The 17655-nt window shown below is 47.4% G+C and overlaps 1 protein-coding gene across 10 annotated transcripts in view; it reads right to left on the bottom strand.

Annotated features, from left to right (window-relative positions):
• Window positions 1-538: 538 nt before the first annotated feature.
• Window positions 539-17655, bottom strand: part of FUBP3 (far upstream element binding protein 3) — a 39306-nt gene continuing 22189 nt past the window's right edge. For 4 of the 10 annotated variants that reach the window (XR_013184913.1, XR_013184912.1, XR_013184914.1 and 1 more), the window contains 8 exons: window positions 16171-16275; window positions 15671-15773; window positions 14927-15027; window positions 13563-13704; window positions 8835-8995; window positions 8082-8155; window positions 3770-7575; window positions 2998-3074 (listed from right to left, as the gene is read on the bottom strand). Coding sequence is in view for 5 of the 10 variants with exons in the window: in XM_077188991.1 (XP_077045106.1) it covers window positions 1897-1905; window positions 2947-3074; window positions 3770-3841; window positions 7499-7575; window positions 8082-8155; window positions 8835-8995; window positions 13563-13704; window positions 14927-15027; window positions 15671-15773; window positions 16171-16275 (972 nt within the window). In the remaining 5 variants the exon portion in view is untranslated. Of the gene's footprint in view, window positions 1906-2946; window positions 3075-3769; window positions 7576-8081; window positions 8156-8834; window positions 8996-13562; window positions 13705-14926; window positions 15028-15670; window positions 15774-16170; window positions 16276-17655 lie in introns of those variants that run through there. The other 6 variants (XM_077188991.1, XM_054646405.2, XM_077188992.1 and 3 more) reach the window with 5 other exon arrangements.

Here is a 17655-nt window from a genome sequence, read left to right as displayed (position 1 = left end):
GTAGCTACACTTATTGCCAGACTTGGCCTGGGCACAACTGATGCCCTCAACACATCTGATAATGGCTGGAGACACATCCCTCCCATCCCTCTGCTCAGTGCTGCTCCAGCAACCCCCCCGTGCAGGGACAGATCCTGATGGATTCAGCCACAAAGTTGGGGAAGAGCAACAAGTCCAGAGCCCTAAAACCAGGGGCTGCCAACACCTCAGCAGTAAAACCTTACAGGCCTGCAGAGGAAACCTGCTGGTGTTAACACAAACCCTGCTGGCCCAAATGGCAGCAAAACCAGAAACTTCCACGGGAATCCTCGGTGTCAGAGCACCAGGAGGATGTGACAGTGACAGAGTTTCTCCAGAACAGCACCAGGCCGATGTGACAAGGAGATCCTTGTCACAGAAGGATGAATTAAAGCTGATGATTAAAGGATGAATTAAAGCTTCTCCAGAATTAAAGCTGATCCTGCCCACAGTGACCGCCCCAAACTGCCCGGGACGCGGCGCGAGGAGCCGGGAACAACGGAGTCCAGGAGACAGGAAATACTTGGCCCACAAGAAACCTTGTGGAAATTTTATTATATAGAGTGTAAAATGCAACTGTCAGTCAAATAAAAAGAACACTTTTTTTTTTTTAACACCATGCTCAACATTATCCAATCGCGGTTCTTTATAGTTAGACATTTCAAGCATAAGGAAAAATAAGGAAAGAACCCAAGAACAGTAAATTCAGTACATTTAAAAACGGAATGTCCCGCAGGGCAATTAAAAATGCAAGAAAAAATAGCTTCAATTCCGTTTTTCCTTTAAAAATACACTGTTATCTGTACAAGAAACACTACAGTAAACATCAGAAATCATATTATCCCTTTTATTAAATCAAAATTATTTATCGCGTACTGTGGTTAATACTAGATTCATTTATTTCTCTAGGTAATTTGACAAATATTAGATAAGAAAATATTTAAAAGAAACGAAAAAGCAGAAAACACCTTGGAATTAAAAAATAGTTACTACCTTTTATACGGTTTTATGTTCCACAGTGTTTGTTAAAGGTACTAATAGCAGATTCATTTTAATATTAAAAATAACAGTATTTATATTTCTGAGAGCATAGAAGAAGTTTTTTTTCTTTTCTTTTTTTTTGTTTTTCTTTTTTTTAACAAGCTTGGAGGTCTTAGATACATAAATGCAACGAGCAATGGAGACATGAAAACATGTATTGCTAAAAAAATTAACACGTTTTTATATTACCCCTTTAGACTCTAGAAATTATACAAACCCTACAAAATGCCCCCCCAACTTGCAAACAGTAACTGTTTCAAATACAGAAATCATATCATTAATTACAATACATATCATAGTTCAGTTTTTTAAAAATGCAATAAAATCAAAGACAGCCAAGATACAAGAAATTAGAAGTAAAACATTTAATGAATTTACATATTTAAGAATATTTAAATACTGTTTAATTTTTTTTTTCTTTTTAAGATTTGTTACATACCACCTAAGACTTCCAAGCCACTCTTTCTGTTCCAACAGAAAAGATCGAAAATTAAAAGGAAAAAAAAAACCACACAAAAAACCCACATGTTGAAATGTCACAGCTCTGGGGTGCGTTTTGGTGCCTGCAAATTCTCTGGCTTCTCTCCAAAAAGAATCCCGGAGGTTGTTTTTTTTTTAATATAAATTTGGAAACAAAATTACCAGCATGTCCATACGTTTAGTACATTACTAATTGTTCCTGATTCTTAGAAAAGTTCAGTATAGATTATCCTACAGCTAGTGTTTCACAAACAGAAAAGTCTTCATCAAAATGTTGCAAATCTAGAAACCTCTGTTACAAAAAGGTTTTCTTCCACAACGATTCCAAGAAAAAAAAATTGCCACGAGGACCTTGTTCTACTGCTCCTAGAAAGAGAGAGGAGAGAAAAGGAAAAGTTACTGAGCAGCAGGAAATTATCCAAGCTGCTGAGCCCTCCTCCCCCAGCACAGGTCTGTCCCCGCTGCAGCTGAGCGGGAAACAGAGCTCAAAGGATGCTCTGAGCTGCCACCAGAGCCCTCTGCCCTAACGCTGTCCCAGAGCTCTGCTGCCCTCACCAAACAAGATCCCTCTCTCCAGCAGGGCAGGCTCGGGGAGGAATGAAGAGAAGCCCTTTCATCATCACCACGTCCAGGTCAGCCTTGGCCAGCGCCCGCGGCAAGCGCCGGCTCCACCTCACTGGGGAGAGCGGGGAGAGCAGGGGAGAGCAGGGGAGAGCTGGGGAGAGCAGGGGAGAGCAGGGGAGAGCAGGGGAGAGCAGCTGCTGGGGGCTGCCATCCACAGCAGCTCTGCTCCCGGAGCCACAGCTGAATGTGGAGCCGTGGGGACGAGTGTCAGACCACAGCAAGGTTCCACTGTGCTTTGCACAGACTTTTTGCCGCTTTGTTTGCTCCATGAAGCAGCAAGTGTGATCAGGGTAAATCTCACCCAATGCTCTCAGTGCACTGAGTGACAGTTGAGGGGTGATTTTACTCAAAGCAGGTAAATAATTTTTCAAGTTTTGGTTTCTTTTGGGACAGGGAGATGGTGAGCACACAGCTCCTGTCCTAGCACGAGAAAAGGCAGTGCCTGCACTCCCAGTTCAGTGCTGTGCTGTCTCACCAGCCTGGCTTCATCATTCCTTTTACTTTAATTCCCCAAAGTCAAACAACTGCCTGGGGACTATAAGGAAAGGCTCCCAGGAGAAACAAATAGTCCCCCAGTCCCCTCCCAAAAAACCCCTCACCCACCCTGTACAGGAAAATAAGACTTTGATGTTGAGGCAATGCTTCTGTGATCACTTCCTCAGCCACAAAACATCTCTGCTTCACCGTGTGAGCCTGAAGGAGAGTCCCTACACCAAGGCAAAGCCAATATACCAGATTGCCCAAGAGAAGGAGCAGAGGGGTTTGGGGAAGGTGAATACAGACCTGGCTGTGGGCCTGAGCCTGCCCTAGTGTCTGCCCATAGTAGGCAGCCTGCTGTCGGTAATACTCTGCCCAAGCCATTGTGTAGTCCGGCTGGGAACTTGCCTGAGAAGCAGCACTGGCAGCATGACCTGGAGAGAAAGAAGAAAAAAGGAAGAGCTAAGCAATTCCAGAAGTCCAAGTGCAGGTTTAGGATCTCCTTTTGCCAAGCTTAATGAAGAGCCAGCCCCCTTCCAGCTGCTGCAGACACCTGACAGAGCGACACCGGCTCGACTGCGTGGGATGGCAGGATGGACTCCAAGCTGACTGTGAGGGACAAGCCAAGAGCAGGCAGAAAGCACCCAGAGCATCCCTGCAGCTGCAGGGGCAGCCTGACAGCCTGCACACCCCTCATCCTCAAAGGTGCAAAGCCTCCAGCAGCTCCATGTCAAAGCAACTCCAAAGGTCGGGATCATGCACTCTGTAACACGGCGCAGAGAGCCAGGCCTGGGACCTTCCATGAGCTCTCCTACCCTCTCACAACCCAGCTCCAGCTCCCTGGGTTTTGCCAGCAGCAGTTCCTGCGTGTTCTGTGTTTCCCCAGGCAGGCTGGCTGCAAGCAGGGGCATGAGGAGCTCAGTGGGAGCTGCGCTCCCGAGACGCGACAGCACAACCGAGAGCTTTCCCTGGGAGCACTACATGCACCATCACCAACAGGCCAGGGCCAGGGGGCATCTGCAAAGGACTGGAAGCTAAAAAAGGCAGGGATGGAGATGCAAGTCATTGGATTAGAGCTAACTCCTTGTGACAGGAGCTGATTCATCTCCAGGAAGCCTGTTTCACTCACTCTGTTTTTTGAAATACTCCTCCCATGCTTTGCTGTAATCGGGATGGCTGTTCTGCTGCTGGCTCTGTTGGCCTGTGCAAAGATGACAACAAGGGGCATGTCAGTATGGAACAGGTGACAGTTTCCAGCAGTGACATCTACCTCTCCACTAGACAGGCCCTGGGTCTACCCCAGCTGCCCAGACTCGACGCTTCAGCTTTCACTTTTCTACAGTGTTGGGCATCTTCAGTTCAGGGGAAGCTGAGGAAAAGCTCAAGTTCCTGACCTCAGCTCATCTGCTGAAGGGCATGAAGCCAAATGTCACCCTGCTGGGGCCTGCTCAAGCCAGAGCACGTGGCTGGGAGCTGCCCCGTCTGCAATCAGCCACCCTGGGCTCCCAGTCTGCTTGCACTCAGTGCAGGAGAGCTGAGACACCTGACAAGCTGAGACTCGTCACCTCCACAGAGCTGCCAAGGGAACTGCCATGTTTTGAGTCACCTCACTGGTTTCTCAGGTGCTGCATCCTTCACCCCTGCTCTTCTCAGTGGAGCAGAGCTGAGGGACCCCTGTGAGCAACGCCCCTCCATGCACCCTGCACACACACAAGCCTCCACAGCACGACCTGCACAACTTTGGGGCAGGCACTCAGCTCCCAACTCCTCAAGGTGCCATGAGCCCTGCACAAGACACAGCCAGCTCCACTGACCAGGGGTGCACAGGGGGCACAGCCAGCTCCACTGGCCACAGGGGCACAGGCCAGGCATCACTGAAGAGGCAGCCACAACATCCCAAACAGCCACAGCTGGCTCATGGTGTCAGCTCCAGGCTCCTCCACTGCTCCAAGGGAAGCAGTGCCAGTGTCTCCTCACAGATCCCAAACCTTGGGCTCCACCCAGCACAGACTCCCCATCTTTGAAGCACTAAGACACCTCCAACCCAGCACATCCAAGTGCCACAGCAGGGAGAGCCCGGCCAGCTGGGAGAGAGGAAGGATTCCCTGGATCCCAGCGGGAGCACAGAGCCCTCAGTGAGACACGGGACACACCAGCAGCAAACACAGCAGCTGGGAGCTGCAGAGAGGCACGGCAGGAGTGGGGAGCACTGGGGACAAGCAGAGGCAGGGACAGAGGACACGGGTGGAGCAGAGCTCTGCCCATCCCAGCCCAGCCCTGACGCCGGCCCGAGGGGGGCTTTGAAGTGGGGGGAAGGGGAAAATAAAACACTGCAAGTGTGAAGTGGGTGGAGGGAACAGGGCAGCAGTGTCCTGTCCAGGGGCATAAAAGCGGGTTAAAAGACTTGACCAACGCTACAAGTCAGGACCTTTTCTGGCAGAGGTCAAGGCTGCCTCAACTGTCCACCTGCTAATGCCAACAAAGGACCTCCTTCAATGCCTTTTCTTCTCGGAGAATTACAGTCCACAGCAGGCTGAAAGGACACGCAGCTAAATGCATTTCACAGCAAAATGTTTCCCCAGCCAGTTAATTTATTTAAGATGGGGGAAGTAATTAAAATCTAAATACATGTGTAGGGGGTGGGGGTCTGCCCCTCCTCCCACAAGGAGGGCACAGGAGGCTGTCCCCAGGACGCCGGCGCTGTGACAGGGCTGACAGAGCTGTGACACACAGGCTGCACTCGGGCCGTGGACCCTGCACAAGGCTGTTTTCACATTAAAAAGTGCAAAAGCAGGTATTTACCTATTTTTACAACAATCCTCCTACGCCTTGGTGAGCTCCACCTGGGCACCACTGCAGCAGAGAAGAGTGGTGAGGGTTCTTAAAGCATTGTGTGTGTCCTCCCTCCTCACCCAGCCTGCCTTCCGTGTGCCTGGCTACAAACAGGAACAGGGAGCATCCTAAGCATCCATGGAACTAGAGAGCCAACATCTTCCATCAGGTTCAACTGCAGAAATAGAACACCTGCCTCCAAAAGGCAGCAGTGTGGGACTAAACCCACGTGGGGAAGGACAATGGCAAGGCAGGAAGCTCCAGGGCTTTGGGAGCCACCTGAACCTCACAGTGCAAATCTGCCCTGGAGGATGAGCTGCATTATTGGTCATCAGGGGGCTCAAGGGGGCTGTGGTTCCTACAGCAGGCTCCTAAGCCAGGAGGGGTGAGCCTGAGACATGATTATCTGCTGCAGGAAGGGAGGTTCTACTTTCCCCAGAGACTGGTGGGCAGCATGAAGGGATGGTTCAGGAAGGTGAGGAAGAAATTAAGTTACCAAGGTGAGTTTCTAAAGGCATCTTGCAAGGCAAAGAGCAATGCAACTTTGTAAGCATTTCACCCAAGGCTCTATGGAAGATAAAAGTTAAATATTTTTGTGGAGCTTTCCCTTTCCCCTGCTGCACTGACTGCTCTGCTTCCCAAAGCTCAGGGAGGTTCAGAGCCCTTGGGGATGCAAAGCAAAAGAGCAGAGTGACAATTTTTCCTGTAAAACAAGGTAGTGAGAAAATCTACTTCAGTACCATACTATTCCACTCCTGCACAGAAGCAAAGTCCACTGAAGCCCACCACTGCATTTTAATGTGCTGAAACCAGAACAACTGCTGACCTTCTCCAAGACCCTAGAGCTCAAAGGGAAAGTCATCATTTCAGGCTGTAACTGCTAAGAGAGAGGACTCATCCAGAGTCTTCCCATGCAGGGTTCCCATGTGCCACCACAGCACATGTTTCAGAAGTGCAGCAAGTTAACAAAGCAGCACTGAGATTTCCAGATTTCACATATTCACAATGTCATAAACACTCCAAGGTGATCAGGGTTACAGGGAATCACAAGTGCAATTGCAGGCATTGTCCCTGCAGTGATTCCTCTACCTCAGGCACGGCAAAGGGCAGGAATTTATACCAAAATTCAAAATCTGCTTCATTGCTAAATCAGCCTTAGCAGTGAAATGCATCTGCCATTAAATCCCTTTAAAATTAACTCTCCACACACCTTTTGGTGCTTAGGTTTAGTTTAATGAGACCAGACAATTAAAAAATTTGTATTTCTTAAAATATTGTGACTGCAAAGGTCCTTTGGACATTACCACCACCACCTGAGCTTTGAGATTACCAAGCAGACATGAATCTGCTCTGTTAAGGGAAACCATTCCTCAGCTGTTGGAGATACAGGATGATGCAGCTACAGCATCACCCCCAGCATTTCCTACTAGAATTATTCTGAAAAGGCAACTCTCCATTCCAAACTGCTCAATTTTCACTCAACAGACTTTCAGGAAGAAATGACCAGTACAGGAGCCCTCCCTAACCTTCCTTCCATTTCCTGCATCCCTCTCCCCTGTTGCTCCATCAGTCTGGAATTTGAACAGTAAGAAAAGCCTGTAAGGAATAATTAAACAAGAAAATAAACAAGAAATTATAAGGTCAAGAACAAAGAGATGGGAGGGCTCAGCACCTGTTAGGGAGAAGTGTGGTTAGCAAGTCCTTCCCTGGAGAATCCTGGGGGAAGAGAGCCACAGGCAGGAATGTTTTTGTAAAGAGAGGAACAGACAGCAAAGACCAAGTTTCTACCAAAGGAGCAGAAAGAGGCAATAAGCACTTAAGCACACAAAAAGCAAAAATTTTCCATGTCCTTCAGCTCGTTCTGAGCTCAACCACCACCACGTGCCTCCACACACCTCTTCTGCTCTGCTCAGGAAATTGTTCTGCTGTTTTCCACACGTGGTCTCATGGGTGAGCCTGCCTTTTGCAGGCACAAAGCAGAGACTGCAGAGGGAACACCAACCCTTCTCCAGGTCCTGGTACTTACTTGGGACTTGCTGTCCAGGCTGCTGCCACGTCTGGTAGGTACTGCCCCAGCCCTGTGTCATGAACGCCTGAGGACCACTGCAGAGGACAAAAAGCCATGCTCAAGTAGACAATAAAATACTTACCAAGCCACAGACATGAAGCTGCCCAGAGAAGAGAACTAGTCACTTATAGTCAGCAGCTGCTGATCAAACAGGCAACATGGGAGCAAGAGGAAAGCAGTGCAGGTGTGAACTGCAATGTCCTGCCTTGGTATCAGTCTGCTCATGAAGCCAAGGTGAAGATACATCACACTGAACAGCACTCCTTGTGCTCTGTGCAGTTCAGGCTTCTTTCCATGCTCTCACTGCACTAGAGATAGGAATTTTGGAGATGCCAATACCTACCTGTGCATCATTTAATAGATGAAATCTTTCCTGTAGCCAAGCTTAAAGCATTGAGCTCACTTGCTTTTGCTTCAGAATGCTTAATCTTTAGAAGGCTCCACTCATACCCCACCCCTTCACGGCCCTCCACCCTTCTCCCAGCACTTTCTAGCTCCCAGCCATTCCCCCAGCCCATGGTGAGGAGATGCAGCAGCTTACTTTTGATGAGGTGTAGCAGGTGCTTGGCTGAAGGGACTTTGACCAAATCCTCCAGGTCCACCCATGCTGGTACCCTGTCACAGAATCCACAGATATTTAATGCCAGCTCCAAGTACAGAGTGGAGGCAGCTACTATGAGTAGTAAGAAAGGAGAGAAGACAGCCTGGGACACGTGGATCCTGAGGTTGGTGTCAAGCCTTCTCCTCTCAATTCAGCATGAAGGCAGCTTTTCAGCTTTGCCACGCCCCAGTTCAGTGTTTTCCATACTTTTTTACCAAAGTCTCCTCATTCAGTAGTACTGCAGCTTTATCAAACTTCAACACCTCAGCACTGCATTAAGTGTAAGATAAGTCATCCTGAACCTACTGAGAAAGTTCAGTGTTTTACTTTCAGGATGATGCTGCCAGGACTGTGTCATTCTCACACAGTGACACTATTGTCTCCCTTTCAAAAATCTCCTCTGACAGCCTTTTCATACCTTATTACTGCTGTTCTTCCCTCTCATATAGCTGTATACACTACCCAGGATTATGTCAACAGTCAAATCCTTCTGGGACCACAGCAAAAATTAACCAAATGGATGCTGGAGGGCCATCAAGTTCAAGCCAGCTGCTAAGAGGCAAATGGTTTTGAAGCTGAACAATGCAAGCACGTGCATTCTGTGCCATCCTGTGAGTCCAGGCCTACATGTACCCAAGAGTGACAACAGCAAGTCTGAAAGGGACAGAGCAAGAGAGCAGGGATGGAACTTACACCAACTTTCTCATCTATGAGATGTCTAGCGAGCTCGATTTGCTGGGGGACCCCTCTGATTGTGAATATTCTTACACCAGGGTCTGTGTTTGGGGGTGGGTTTCTCTGCAGCTCCACGTGTGCTCCTGACTGCTGATTTATGCTCTTGATGTTCTCACCACCTGAGGAGAAAAAAAGCCAAGGCATTAGGAGGGATGTTCAGCATCGTTTTCCATAAAATAATATCAAAGTCAGGTCCTGGGAATGGATTACAGTTTCAGGCACCTTCTGTGTGCCTCAGGAGAGTGAGGCTGAGGATGGCAACAGCAAGAGAAACTGCAGCACCTGAGCTCATGCTGCTCCTTTAATCTACTTCACAAGCATAACCTGAAACCTTGAGCTACTGTAACAGTTTTTGGGGTCATGGATGATGCTGCTTAAAGAACACACAAGCCCCACTAAGTGCCCTTTGACAAAACAGATGCAAAACCTGCACTGACTTAATTCCATTGCTTTTGCACAGCTGTTCAAATCCTCTAGGAAATGAAGGTCACCTGCAATCTAAACATGCTGGTTTTTCTTCTTTTTTCCATCACTAAGGCAAAAAGCCACCAGCCACATAACAAAGCTTAAGCCTTCTCCCAAACATGAGCTGTTTGACAGGTTATTGCCTTAGAGCAGCCCCTCCTTACAAGGTTTGCTGTTCACCCTGCAGCCACACATCCCTCCACAGCCATGGCAGCACTCGATTCCAGGCTGTCTCCTGCTATTTCAGAGTTAGCTGTGCATGCAGTGAACATGTCTGGCTCGTTTGCCATCTGGATGCACAAGAGCACAGGAGTGCTTCCAGCAGGATGCAGCAGGGCCAGTCAAAGTGGATCTGATTTCCTCAAGACCTGCTAGGTCCTGGTCTCTTCATGAAATTTGCTTAACAAAAGCCTCAGCCAATGTTACAATGGTTCAATTCTTCTTTTGGAAGCTCACACAACTTACAGACCAGCTCCACTCAACTGGAGAAATTAAAGGGTGTGGGGAAGGAAGGGGTTTTACAGCTTTTAAAACCACAAACCAAAATATCACCAGCTCAAAGGGTAGACAGCAAGCAGCACAGAGAGCAAAGGAAACTAACCAGAGATTTTTGTTTGGTTTTCATTAAAAAGAACCTCCAAAAATAAACGCCTCAATTTTGCTCACATTTCCATCTCTATACATCCAGCACAATTTCAAAACAAACTGTGGATGTTGCAGACACTTGTTCATTTCATTGTAATGGACTCGTGACCTTTTTAACATTTTAAAGCCTTCTTGGGGAAGGGAGGAGGAAAAGTTGCCAAAGGGCAATTAACTCTTTCTAAATGAATTTTTGAAGATGCATTTAACAAAAGATAATCATGTCACATCCCTGGGCAGACAACAGGGATTGTACTGTGCAGCCAAAAGCCAACCCACTTACTTTCAGTCAAGCATGGGAAAGGAGTAAGATGAAGTTTCAAAACCAAGAAGGGTTTTTTTTTTGTGTCATGCTTTTGTCTGATGCAGATTTGTTTGAAGCTCTGTTTTTTACATATCGAGGTGAGATCTGAATCAACAGCCATTTCATCTGCTCAGTGAATACAGAGGACCCTTTCAGGCAACACAATTTGAAGGAGTGGCACAACTTCTTTACTGGGTGACAGAGGCACAACCAGAGGTTGCTACTTGCACTGCAGACTAGTTTCTCCTTCCAAAAGGGGATTAAAAATCGAAGCATTCTCAAACTGGAAGCAAGGAGAATACAGATTTCAAATCATTGCCCCATTTAGCATTCAGCACCAAGCCTGTGGCTGTTGGGTCTGTTTCTACAGCAGCTCCCTCCTACACCACACAGCAGAATCAAGTCAGCTGCCTCTCCAGGTTTGGTGGGAGACTTCAAGCTTTACCCCCACTCCCTCCAGAAGGACTCAGTGCCCTTGTCCTCTTCCCCTTGCAGCCTGGTACAGGTGGAAGTGCTCCCTCCCAGCCAAGCCACCCTCCAGAGGATGCAGAGGCCGTGACGCAGCCGCAGTGCCGGAAGGAATCTCCTCCCCACGGCGAGGTGACTGCTGGGCACATGGTGGCTGTCTATAGAGCATTCATCCCCTCCATTCTTCCACCTGATGGGGGGCAGGAGCGAGCCAGGAGCGGCCTCCCTCCCGGCTGGATGTGAAATCCTAAAGCAATTAATCAAACCTGCTCAAAGGCCGGGCTGACAAGAGCCAGGCCGGGCGCGGTATCTGTCAGGATTGCTGTATTTATCATGGAAATCCAGGGGGGCCCAGGGAGTCAGAAGCTGTTTCCAAGCGCCACCAAACACAGACAGACTTTGACATGTGTATGGTGCTTGCCTCCACCCTTCCTCAGGGCCTTTGGGAAAGAAAAGCTGCACCTTCCCACCCTGCAGGGAAAAAAGCCATGCGCAGGATCTGCAGGCCAACTCCTCAAAGCTCACGCTCTCAAGCTGAGATGCCCACAAGAAAAAGGCACCAGGTCTTCAGTCACGAATGCTGCAGAAATTGAGCTGATAAACTTCCCAGCCTCCCTCTTTTCCCTGCTTCTCAAGTGCTCACATGGAGCTGGGAGCACAGGAGCAGTTCCCAGGTCACATCACACACACCACACCTGGGTGCCCAGGGCACTTGGCTCAGCACTCTTTGCTTGGTTGCTGATCTCGAGACCAAGCTGAGGGCCCAGAGTCCTCAGCCAGATTTCACAGAGGAGGCCAACAGCCCCATTCTGTATTCACACCCAACAGCTGGAAACTGCTCAGAAACTGTCAGGGAGTGCAAAGGTTTTGTAATTGGTCACTGTTAAGAAAGCCCCACTAAGATCCCCTCTGCCCTGCACTGCCCCACAGGCAGCAGGGGTGGAAATAACAAGAATTGCCTGTCTTGCATCAATGTGTGGAGAGTGCAGCACATCCACGCTGGTCCAGACCCCAAAAGGCAACGCTACAGCCATCACTCACTTGACAAAAGTGAAGGCTGCAGCAGCCTAAGAGCACAGGCACTGTGAGAACACCGATTACAAGGTGGTATTACAATGCTACCAGCACTCAAATCACCATACAACTAGTAATTAGTCACTCCAGAAAGCTTCTGATCTGGCCAAGTAAGAATCCCTATTTTGCTGTTGTGGAAACAAAGGTAAAAAGCCACCCTTCACCCCCCAGTGAGGCTGTGCCAGGCCTTGCACTTGAATGCTGGGACATTCACTCCACTACCTGCATTTATCTTTTCAGCACACAGTGCTCTCTCTAGTCACAAATGCTCCACTTCAGTGCACTGCTGAACAACAAGTGACCTTTTCTGATCCTTTATTAAAGATGACTAATGGATACAGCAATAAAGTTTCATTATAATTTGATTTTTCTGTACATTTAAGTCTCACTCGTGGGCTTAAAATTTACTTTGCTTGATCTTTTGGCCAACTGGACTGTTCAGTGAGGACAAGCATAATCACTGCAATTTCTGCATAATGGGGAAAGCAGGTGGTTTTTCATACTGAAAAAAAGTTTTCAGCTTTGTGAACAGGCTTGTGGCAAAAAAACAACATCTGAAACAACTGCAGCTACAGGGCTGACCTGCCCATGTCCCTGGTCATCCAACAGGGCAGGAGCTCAGGGTGCTGTGGGGACAGGCCCATGGCAGGGAACAGCAGGGACGTGCAGGAGGGAAAGAAGCCACAACAAGTCTCACCACAAGCTCCCTCCTGCCAGGAACACTCAAAGCCACTGAAACTTGGCCCAATGCCCTCAAGTCTCTGCCTCCTTTTCTGCTGCAGCTTATCTATTCCTATTCTATTCTCTGCTGAGGCTGAAAGTCAGCTGTGATTACTTAAATACTAGTTCAGGCATATGTCATTCCTTCTGAAATAAGCAGATAGAAAAATGAAACACTGCCTTAGATAGGTCAGTGCATTAGCTCAGACACATCCCAGCAGTTCAGAGCTACAGAGCTTGTCTGCTCCTGGCACTACCCCGAGTCCTGCCACTGCCCCACATGCAGCTCCTGCTCTGTGACAAACTGAGTCTGCTGCTGATGCTCAGTTTCAGAACCATCACAGGGCTGTCCTGATTGAGAGGATGACTCCTCATCCATCTCCTGAGCATGAAGAGATCCACTGGCCAAGCAGCCAAGGGGCCTCCATGGCAGTGAACACGCTCAGCCAAGTAGCACAAGGTGCACCAGGCTTCTGTGCCAGGTCAGGTGCCAGCAGAGGCAGAGAAATCCTCCTACTTCACTTCATTCATCACACACTTCAGGGGCTGGAAGTAGTTCCTGTTATTAGCACACCCAGAGATCTTCCATTTCCTCACAGAGCACTCACAGAAATCCTGAAATGATTCAGGAAATGAAATTTCCTCACAGAGCATCATGAAATGACTGCTCTGCTTGTCCCTGATAAACTGTCCTTCAAACGAATACTCTGTAAAAAGACTCTACAAATGAACCTGCCTTTTCTCAGCCAGCTGCTTGTTATAAAACAAGCTTATTTGACAGCTCTGCATTAAGAGCCTCTCTTACAGCTTGTGAACAAGGGCCTGGAGAACACAATTATGAGTGAGAACACCACAAAGACAACAACCACAAGCACTTACAGCTTATTCCTACGCTGCATTCACCGGGCACCAAACACTACAATCACAGAAAGCTTCGCTGTGAGGCAGCAAGAACATGATCATCCCGAGAGAGAAGGATTGCAAGCTGTGGTATTTGGAGTCACCAAACCCACCTTTGCCTATAACAAGGCCACACTTGTCAGCTGGAACAGTGTAGGTGATTTCCTGCACGCCCCCAGGTGCTCCAACACTCCAGTCCCCACGGCCACGACCTCTTCCTCGGGCAACAGCCAAGCTTCCAAAGCCATCTCGTTCCTGACAAGGCAAAACATGTGCATCAGTGCTTTTATGTTGGCACCAATGCACCTTAAAAACAAAATAAAGCCAGGTCAGTTAAACTGCCTCATAATCAATGGCATTGAATTGAGATATTCCTGGACCTCAGTTTCACAGTCAAGGTTTGAAGCACTCTAGAAAGATGCCAAGTAATGTAGGTTGCCTTCCTGATTCAGGAAGATATTTTTATTTTTAAATGCATGCCTTTACATCTGCTGAAATAAACCTATAAATAAGCATCAACTACTAAAGGACTTTCAGTTTGTGATGGCGGGGGGGGGGGGGGTCTCTTTAGAGCAAACAATGGATCTTGGCACTGACACACACAAAAGCTGCTTTCCAACCCTTTCAAGTGTCACCCTGCTGGAATTACTCAGCAGAAATGTACATTTTCCAAAACTTCCAAAGGAAGCTTTTAAGTTCAAAGGCACTTAAAGGACATACCCATTTTGGGTAAGTGATTTTTCCAAAAGGAAATGCCATGGGCAGTCAGAGGCTATCATGACAGACCACAATATTTAAGGGAGTCATTACAGCAAGTTATGAAATCAAGTATTCAAACCAGGTATTGGGGCTAGAAGAGATATTAAGATGGACAAATTACGGACCTTTTTGGACAAATTATGCTCAGGTTTCTGAAATGGCCTAAAGTTTTAATTCCACATAATGCAATGGGAATATACAACCTTCTTCAAGAGTCTGCCCTAGTAGTTCCCCTTTCTTGCTCTTGTGCAATGCAATGCTGGTGTGTTTTAGAGCACAGTGACACCATACCTGGGCACTCAGCACCTTCCTGTGCCTCACCAGACCAAAGGGCTGGAGGCTGAAGATGAGGCACCACTGAGCACTGGCAGTGCTCTGCTGTCTAAACAGAGCCCCCAACCACTGTCTGATGCTGATGGACTCCATTCCATCAGCTCACTGTTTCCAAACTTAACAGCAACTAAACAGGAGATAGATGTGGAGCTATAATGATGCCTCATAGGCCTGGGAATAAAAGACCTTCCCACAGCTCAGTTAGGACATACACATTGTATGATATTAAAAGAACTTCCATTGTAAAGAAACAAACCTCAAACCCAGCAGCTCTAGGCAGCAGCATGTGTGCCTACTGGGGAAAACTGAACAGTGCTGCTTTTCAGAAGCTGGCCTCCATCCCTCCATGCAGCCCACATTCCCAGAGAGCACTTCCAGAACCCACCTGTGCCGTGAGGATGAGCTCACTGATGATGTGTGCTGCGTGCTGACACCGATCGGGGAGCCCCATGACCTGCGCGACTCTTTCAGCGCTAATCCCATCATCTGTGGAGAGAGGGGGCAAAGACTCAATTAAAAACAGAAAACATCCACTCATCAACAAAAGCTTCCTTCCAGCACCAACACTGCTGGCAGCATTTTCACACCACAGAACTATCCCAGGAGCTACTGCTTCCCTCCACCTTCAGCCCCTCTTCCCTGGACTGCAAGAAGACAAAACCCAGCCCACACTGCAGAGGGAACAACGCTCAAAAGAAAACACTTTCAAATGTCGAAAAGCTATGAAAGAGACTGATATAATTTTAAGAGGAAAAAAGGCAGCTTTGATAGGTGATCAGACAGCCAAGGACCCAGAGAAAGTTACTCAGAATTAATCAACTCCTGATCCCCAAAGGCTTTAATGTCCTGAAGGAGAATTCTTTAACAGGAAATAAAAGATTTTTGTTATTTTATTTATCTGTATAATTACCACTCAAGACATGACCTGTTGTGACATCTAACGTTTGCAAATGAGCTGTACATAATCTTACTCTCTGAAAACCAGGAAGTGCATGAGGAGGCAGCACATCACATTTAAATGGGTTTCAGAAAGAGACACAATGCACCTGTAAATGAGGAAAGCCTGGCTGCTGGAACCCAAAAGTGGAACACTGGTCAGAAAGCAACGGCTCTCCATCCTCACACAAACCTGGTTTAAATTGAATCCTAACTCCAGCATCATTCTGAATCTTTTTGATCATTTCTCCATTTCTTCCTATCACAATTCCAACAGCATACCTGGGCACAGAGACCTGATGGGAAAGGCAAAGGAGTATGAAAGTGCAGAGAACTAGACTGAATGACTCTGATTTTACAAGGAGACGCTCTTAACTTTGAGGGTGGGCCATGTTAGGCAGCTCCAGGCTACAGAACCGCATCTCTTGAGAAAAACAAACACGTGGCCACAAATTCCTTCCCCACTAAATGAACTCTGCACTACAAGAATGCAGCTTCAATTATAAAGTGCCATCTGGGAGTCCATGAGAACTCCTCCTCTTTGCAGAGCCAGACTCAATTCTTCTGGCAAAAAAAAAAAAAAAGAACACAACACATTTAAAAAAAAGCTTACAGGTTACAAGTGCAGTTGGATGACTCCCCCCAGTACCCATCCCACAGGGAGGTTAGCAGAGCACTGAGAAGCAAACGTACCTCTATGCTGCCTCCTCCCATTCTAGCACTGAAATCACTGCGCACGCCTCGGAAGTCTGCCTGATCTTTCTCTCGGATGATCTCCAGTACCATTTCCCTCGCTTGCTACATGGGGAAAGAAGTTACAGTTAGCTTCAAATTCTTCTGCTTGCCCTCCTGGTGTTAGGGCCTCCACATGGGGAATGGTCAGGCTTCAGGCAGGGGGATCTCCATCTGCTGACAGGAACAGCAGTCTGATTTAGGATTTCTTTTACCACAGTCTGTTCTCGATGGCATCTTCTATGTCTGACAAAACCTGCCAGGTGCACAAGGTGGCAGTTTCTTGGGTGCAAATGCTTCCTCCAGTTTTTCAAAAAAGGTCCTTTAACTTTTAAAATATCTTTGGAAGTGGATGCCCTTTCCTACTGATAGAACTGAAACCAATACAGTAAGGTAGAAGCTGTTGGTAGCATGGCAGAGGTCATGCCCACTAAGAGCTACAGAGCACATAGTAAGGAGGCTGCTGGGCACCACTGAGCTTACTGACTCTGAGAAGTTAAGCCCAAGTCTGCAGCAATCCAGCAGGACATTTTCTGAGACAAAAGGATATTTTTCCTACCTACTGATAGCACTCAAGGCCATTCACAAGCCCAGCCAGTCAAAGTCTACACTGGAAACTAGCCAACAGTACTCACCAATAAAATAAAAAAAGCCTGTATGTCAAACCCCAGCATTTGTTTCTCTCTACTGCCAGTCAAGCTTTTGACATCTTGGTTCTGTTTCCAAGCTTGAGGACAGTGGTGAAACTCTCTCCTTTCATTTTTACATATTTCCCATGTCCTCAAAGTATTTTCAACAGAAAGAATCAACTCAAAGACATTTCAGAGATGCCAAGACAGAAATATGGGTGATGGAGAGATTTCAGAAGGATTTGAGGAAGTTAAGAAACACTATGGCAGCATCCACAGAATCCCACCAAACCCAAGGATTCATCGCACATCTTAAACACCTCCTAAGTGTGCTCAGCCTTAAGTGTCTCAAAGATCTTCCAGCCTGTGCAGTCTCCATGTTTCCTTGAATGGAAGATGTGACAACAGCAAATCTTGCACAGCAGAAGCCATCTGGGAAGTGGCAGCATTGAGAGTATGATTTGGTTAAAAGTAGCCAGACTGTCTTTAAACTCCTTTTGCACAGTGATACCTCCACAGTAAGAATTTTAGGGGGAAAAAATTAACTCTAAAACTTGCAATAAGAGCTTTGAAAAATACTACCCAAACACAATGCCTGGGCAACATGAACAGTTGCAACAATTTATGATTAGGGAGATCCTATGAAACAGAACTACTTCTATTGGAGACAGGAATGCTAAGCTAGATTTAAGTACTTAGCAAGTTATGAAAGGCACTTTCTGAGAAGTGGAACAGGCTGTGGCTGAACTTTAATGCTCTAATTCAGGTGCTCCCATCACACAGCAATCCCCCAGTCTGCAGCTGATGGGGGGGATTT

Source organism: Agelaius phoeniceus, chromosome 21, assembly GCF_051311805.1.
Source record: "Agelaius phoeniceus isolate bAgePho1 chromosome 21, bAgePho1.hap1, whole genome shotgun sequence".
Lineage (NCBI taxonomy): Eukaryota > Metazoa > Chordata > Aves > Passeriformes > Icteridae > Agelaius > Agelaius phoeniceus.
The sequence above is the reverse complement of the archived record's forward strand: the minus strand, read 5'-3'. Positions and strand labels throughout refer to the sequence as shown.